Genomic DNA, 7,377 nt, shown 5'->3' with positions numbered 1-7,377 from the left:
GGACGAATACAATGTAGAGCTTTTCTTTTTTTCCCTTCCCCCTCCTAAAAAGAAAAGCTCTACATTGTATTCGTCCCATCTTTGTTGAGCCATGTGTGGCTAATAAAAGAAATGTATCTATCTATCCTGCTTATCTATCTATCTATCCATCCTACCTACCTATCTATCTATTTGTCTATCTATTTATCTATCTGTCTGTTGTTCTTATCTATCTCTCTATCTCTATCTCTCTCTGATTTCTATCTCTCTCTGATTTCTATCTCTCTCTGATTTCTATCTCTCTCTGATTTCTATCTCTCTCTCTTTTTCCTTCACTAACCTGCATTCCCCTCTTCTTTCTCTCTCTCTTATTCAAAAATAATATCCAAGAAAATTCAAATTAAATACTTCTAAAAGTGCAAGATAGCTCTTCCCACCTTTTGATTATTTCTAATTGTTTTCATCAATTTTCTTATCAATTTCCAGTATTTTATTTATTAACATATTTCCATTGTCATTATTTTAATAGAATTTCAATAATCATTTTTTTTTTTTACCAATTAACCTATAATTCAGTTTTCTACATAGTTTACACTGAATATTTCATTTCATTAATGTCATATATTATTCTTTTATCTGTTATCTTTTACTTGTGTCAGTCATTGGACTGTGGCCATGCTGGAGCAAGTTGACCTTAGTACTTATTTTGGAGCCTACTACAATTTAAAAGCCTGGAACTAAATACTGTAATGTATTTTGGCTATTGTTTCAATGATCCTACCAGTTCACCACCAAAGACTGGAACCAGTAAAAGCCTTAAAGAATTTATGTTATTCTACTTGATAAGGCGGCAAACTGGCAGAATTGAAAGCATGCTGGGCAAAATGCTTAGTGGCATTTCACCCATCTTTATTTTCAGAGGTCAAATTCTGCCCAGGTCGACTTTGCCTTTCAACCTTTTGGGTTGATGAAATAAGTACCAGTTGAAGACTAGGATCGATGTAATCAATTTATCCATCCCTCAAAATTGCTGGTCTTGTGCCAAAATTTGAGACCATTATTATTATTAAGGTGGTGAGCTGGCAGAATTGTTAGCATGCCAAGTGAAATGCTTAGCAGCATTTCATCCATTTTCATGTTCTGAGTTCAAATTGTGCCAAGGTTGACTTTGCCTTTCATCCTTTTGGGGTCGATAAAATAAGTACCAGTTGAACACTGAGGTTGATGTAATCGACTAGTCCCCTCCCTCAAAATTTTAGGCCTTGTGCCTATAGTAGAAAGGATTATTATTATTATTATTATTATTATTATTATTATTATTATTATTGTTGTTATTATTATTGTTGTTATTATTATTGTTATTATTATTATTATTATTATTATTATTATTATTATTGTTATTATTATTGTTATTATTATTGTTATTATTATTATTATTATTATTATTATTATTATTATTATTATTATTATTATTATTATTATTAAGGCAGTGAGCTGGCAGAAGCATTAGTAGGTTGAGAAAATTTTGTCTATCTTTGTGCTTTGAATTCCAATTCTATTAAGGTAGACTTTGCCTTCCAGTCTTTTAGGAGTGATAAAATAAGTAGCAGTTGAACACTGGGGTCAATGTAATTGACTTACCTCCCCCTAAAATTACTGGTTCTGTGCCAGAATTTGAAACCAATATTATTACCTCTGCCTTCGCTGAGGGGGAGGTATTGTTTACAGTGATGTTTGTTTGTTTGTTTGTCCATGGACAAGATATCTCAAGAACCGCTGGATGGATTCAGATGAAACTTTCAGGGATGAAGCTTTCAGGGATGTTTAGTTTCATGACTGGCATGAACTGATTTGACTTTGAGATCGATCCAGTACTGGACAAGGATTCTGGATTATTTTTCCATTTTTTTTTTTACTTAATTTTTGAGAGCGGTGGGGTTCGTTTTTAGCATTCTCATTTGTGAGAGCAGTCGAGTTTATTTCAGATATTCTCATTTTAAAAATCATCTCTGGCTAATCATTGAGAGGATGTTGGTGTCACCTTGGCGGAGGTTTGTGCTCTCTGAGTGCTCTTGTTCTACTTGTTATGATGTATTCAAGTGTTATACTTTAATGATGTTAATTATGAAATGAAATCAAAGACACAATCCAAATCTTTATCAAAATGAAACAATGTTGTGAAGATCTATAAAATCATGCATCAAAATAGAAATAAAATATAATGTGGACTTTACACACAACTTCCACTAATTATCATAGTTGTACTAAAACTAATTAGTCTTCAATTCTCAGCTGTCCATACTTTATCTGAATTGGAGGTGGTTTGGTTGCAACATGGTTGCTGTTCAGACTAAAGGATTTGTTTATTTAATGATATCAGCCAATATGTTTTATGGAATGAAGGAAACAAACAGTTTCTATAGATTTTTACTATTAATATATAGCAATATTAAGGTGACGAGCTGGCAGAATTGTTACTAAGCCAGGCAAAATGCTTAGCAGCATTTCATGGCTTTTAGGGAGATTCAGTGTGTGATAAGACCGGCCCATTGAAATACAGGTACTACTAATTTTTGCCAGCTGAGTGTACTGGAGAAACATGAAATAAAGTGTCTTGCTCAAGGACATGCATCACCAGGAATTGAACTCACAACTTTACGACCGTGAGCGGAATACCTTAACCACTAATCCATGCACCTTCACTGTATGTATGTAGAAAGAGAGAGGGAAAGAGAGGGGGAAAGTTAGTACTTACAGTCATCATAACACTCAGTATTGGTTAAAAATCTAAATATATTCTACATTACAGAATAACAAAGAAGCAGAACATGCTCAACACGGGTGATTTAATAGTCCAACAATTAATTATACTGGGAACATCATTAAAATATTAATTAAGAACACCTAAGCATTCTATTGACTGGAACACTATAATCAAATAATTAATTTTTTTTGCTACACGTCTATCTTTTTATATTTTACAGTTTTTAGTCATGTAACTATGTTGTTTTTTTTTAACTTATAATAACTATCTCTGCTTAGTTTCATATCTTAATGAAGCATTTCTGTATAATATAATTAATCTCCAAGATGATTTAATTCCAAGATTGACCAGATAATATGAAATACCTCAGTGATGTGGAAAGGGGGATTATAAAAATCAAACAGGAGAGAATGGTAGTCATGGTTTCATTTTTGCCTTATTTTCATACCTGGTTTGAGATGCTGACATCACCTGGTGACTTTGGAATGCTGGGGTAACTGGTGAGATCAAGGCTAAGGGGACACAGGCATGTGTACACACACACCCACACACACACACACACACACACACATTTATATACATACATAAGTACACACACATACACCCACATACACACATACATGTATATGATAGGCTTCTTTCACTTTCCATCTACCAGATCCGCCCACAAGGCTTTGGTCAGCTCGGGGCTATGGTAAAACACACTTGTTCAAGGTGTCACACAGTGGGACTGAACCCGGTACAATGTGGTTGGGAAGCAAAATTCTTACCACACAGCCACTAATGTGAAACAACCTTGCTTAATTAAAATCAATGAAACACTGTATAATCCATTGCTTAATTAATGTATTCTGATGTCATCCTATTACGATATGTTTATGTGATATTGTTTTTTTTTTCTTTGTGACAGTTAAGTAAGAAACTGATGTATGCCTTGTCAGGTGAAGGGGAGTCTTCAGGTTCAGCCCAAGAGAATCAAGCACAGTCAAGCTCAACACAAGCATCATGTCAGAAAACCAAGGTTTGGTCTTTGGCAGCTTTACGCTCAGAGATCGTTAATATATTGAACAGTCACAAGCAACAAAGAAATCCAGGTAAGATTACAGATAATCAATCATCTGACTATTATGATTAGAACTTCATTAACCCTTTCACTGCAAAATTAAATTTCATTGTTATTCCAGTCATGATGTTAAGTGTCTACCAAAAAATAGAATTGTTATTTTCTGATATATATATAGTATACATGCATGTATCTCTCTCTCTCTCCCCCTTCTCTCTCTCTCTCTCTCTCTCTCTCTCTCTCTCTCTCTCTCTCTCTCTCTCTCTCCCAGATATTTCAAATAACTTTTGTCTGCCAGTGACCCAGGTGGCTATGTTTAACTCAATAGAACCACGGGAACACATATGTTCCCTATAGATGTGTTCTTTTTTTTTTATGAAACAGATGAAATTTAAAATTTTTAGTAATCTCTTACTTGAATATTTCTTAAAACTTAACCAAAAATTTATTAGTTTTCCCAAGACAATTCTTATTCAAAGAATATAATGGATATTTTATTGAAATTATTTCATGGAAAATATCTAAAAATAAATTTAGGTTAGAGTACTCAAATTTCAGATCTTATTAGTTACTTCAATCATTTCATTACAGACTGACTGTATGTAGTTTTGGCATTGATATTTAACTACAGGCCAATTGTTATTGGGTAGAGCTATGATCTAAGGCAATCTAGATGTGACCATCTTGTCTTTTTAGAGAATATTTACAACCACATTATCTTCTTCTTCTTCTTCTTCTTCAGCCGGTGGCACGTAAAAGCACCCACTACACTCTCAGAGTGGTTGGCGTTAGGAAGGGCATCCAGCTGTAGAAACTCTGCCAGATCAGATTGGAGCCTGGTGCAGCCATCTGGTTCACCAGTCCTCAGTCAAATCGTCTAACTCATGCTAGCATGGAAAGCGGACGTTAAATGATGATGATGAATATCCCAGCTTTCCTTTCTCCATCATTGTCTGTTGAAGGTCTTTGTTAAAAGCCAACATGACACTGAAAGGTCTCATGGACCTGCTCTCTTGTGGTGTGAACTGACTATGAGTTGCCAAAACTGTTGAGGTAGTAGCTTCCCATTTCCAAGACTTGTGTCTTTCTCTCTCTGTGTATCTCTACAGTTGGAGTCTTTCTGATATAATTTAAATAGATGTCACCATTTCTTAATTTAGACAAGATTCTTCAAATTATTTGAGTTTGTTCATTCGAACGAAATATATATATATATATCAATCACTGTGATCAATATCCACATTAAATGAAACATATTTATTGATCTATAAAGATCAGTAGTTTTATAAATTTCAATATATTGGCCATCAAGATGAACTGCAACATTAAAACACTGTACATTGGCTTGCTAGACTAGCCGAAATATTTAATAGGTATAAATATATTGACGTATTAAGATAAAAACTTGTATTAAATTTCAATATATTTTGCCCATTAAGATAGACAGCTATATTAAAACACTTTATATTGGTCATCTAAATGAAATCTTTTAATGATGGAGATATATTTTGTTTTGCAAAAATGAAATGGTACAGGATGTATATAAATTTTATTTTAAAAACTTAAATACTCTATAGCCATTAAACAACTGTAACAAGTAAAATACAAAAGGTAAAAACATATTCTATAACATTTAGTGAAGGGTAAAGACCCCCTTCGGTCACAAATGACCATGGGATTGCACCTAGAAAGTTCCCCTCCAAGACACAATTCCGGGCAAGGTTGTTCATGGAAGACCAACAGTCGCCTATACATACCAGCTCCCCTTCTTAATGCCACCGATGTTATCCAAGGGAAAAGCAAAGGTCGATACAGCTTGGTACTAGTGACATAGAAACTAATTTCTACAGCTGAGTGAACTGGAGCAACTTGGAATAAAGTATCTTGCTGAAGAACACAACACACAGTCCAGTCCGGGAATTGAACTCACAATCTCATGATTGTGAGCTTGACACACTACACACTGAGCTATGTGCCTTCAAATTATAGCATCGAAAGGCATAATTAATTTGATAAATTCATTAGGAATATTCAGCTGTTTACATGATTTTATTTGGACATTAATTGATATGTTAGTATCATGTTATATAGCTTAAGAAAATGAATGAGGTTGTAAATGACAAACAAAAAATTTTTATAAGCAAACGTATTTTCTATTATAACATCATCATTTGCAAGAGTTAATATTTCTGGATACAAGTTAGTGTTAACATATGCAGTGCAGAGAGCATTAAATGTGTTAACTAGAAATCATTTATGTTAAGACAGATAAGTGAAGTGGTTGTTATTATAGTTAATGGAGGGGAGTTTTAAAAGGTTAACTGGAAATAATTATGTAGTTTAGAAATAGGTAAGCTAGTATTAAATATGCAGTCAGGCAGACGACTAACTTAGAGATTCAGACAGAGTGAGTTTGTATTAAAGTTATTTATTCCAGGGAGAATTAAATGAAATAAATTAGAAATATTTGTGTGGTGAGGCAGAGGGCTAGGTAAGCTATAGACAGACAGACAGACTAATATTGAGAGTAAGTATTAATGTGTTTAGAACAGGGAATATTAACAAGGTAACTAGAAATAAATAATCTGGGAACAGTCACCCCCACCACCATCACCACCATCATGATCATCATCATCATCATCACCATTTAATGGTTATATATATATATATAACAGGCTTCTTTCAGTTTCTGTCTGTCTACCAAATGCAATTACAAGGTTTTGGCTGGCTTGGAGCTGTAATAGTAGAAGACACTTTTCCAAGGTTCCATGTGGTGGGTTTCAACCCAGAAATTTCTTACTACACAGTCATGCCTGCATCTATTATGTTAATGAGACGATTATTAATTTACCAAAACAATTATAACTTGATCACTGTTGTCTTTGATTTTGCATTGTTTTTTTTTTTTCCATTTTGAAATGTTTACAGACCGTTCTTTAGTAAGAACAATAAGTTGAAAGATAAAACTTGTAATTGAAATGTCTTTTGACAAAATTTATTTTTCCAGTCAGTCTTTCTATTTCTCCAACACTGAGAAAACGCATTTTCAACAGTAAGAATTTTTTTTTTTTTTTTTTTTTTTTTTTGTCAAACACCTTGGCCTACCTTCGATGTCTCCTTCTCGTTGTTATATTTCAGTTGTAGATTGCTGTCAGTGTAGTTCACCTTATCCTTGCAGATCTGACCATCATTAGTTCTAGTTGAATGACCCTGGTAGCTCTTAGGCATTTGTGATATCCTTTCAGTAGACTTCTCCTTTGATGTGTCAACCAATCTATTCATAGCACTGCCTACCTCTTGTCTATAAAAGGAAATGTATCTTTGTAGTCTAACACTATATATATATAATGCACATTGTTATTAATTCTTGGCACTTAAAATTACTTTGCCTTGAGAAGAAATTGACAAAATTGAAAGCTTGCACAATTTCTAAGAATTCTTTATGCTTGAAGGACATTATTGCATGCTAGCAATTATAATATATGCCAGCTACTGCAGAATTATTGACTTTTGAAGAATCGAAATATATATATATATATTTATATATATATATATATATATATATATATAT

At 33.4% G+C, this 7,377-nt stretch overlaps 1 protein-coding gene across 5 annotated transcripts in view; it reads left to right on the top strand.

Moving 5' to 3' along the window:
• LOC106873743 (TBC1 domain family member 2B) overlaps positions 1-7,377 on the top strand; it is a 158,123-nt gene that overhangs the window by 69,914 nt on the left and 80,832 nt on the right. For 4 of the 5 annotated variants that reach the window (XM_052976043.1, XM_014921239.2, XM_014921238.2 and 1 more), the window contains 2 exons: positions 3,654-3,837; positions 6,814-6,858. In XM_052976043.1, coding sequence (XP_052832003.1) covers positions 3,654-3,837; positions 6,814-6,858 — 229 coding nt within the window. The remainder of the gene's footprint in view (positions 1-3,653; positions 3,838-6,813; positions 6,859-7,377) is intronic. The other variant, XM_052976044.1, reaches the window with a different exon arrangement.

The sequence above is a fragment of the Octopus bimaculoides genome, chromosome 23 (genome assembly GCF_001194135.2).
Source record: "Octopus bimaculoides isolate UCB-OBI-ISO-001 chromosome 23, ASM119413v2, whole genome shotgun sequence".
Lineage (NCBI taxonomy): Eukaryota > Metazoa > Mollusca > Cephalopoda > Octopoda > Octopodidae > Octopus > Octopus bimaculoides.
Note: the sequence above shows the minus strand (reverse complement) of the source record. Positions and strands in the feature narration are given on the sequence as shown.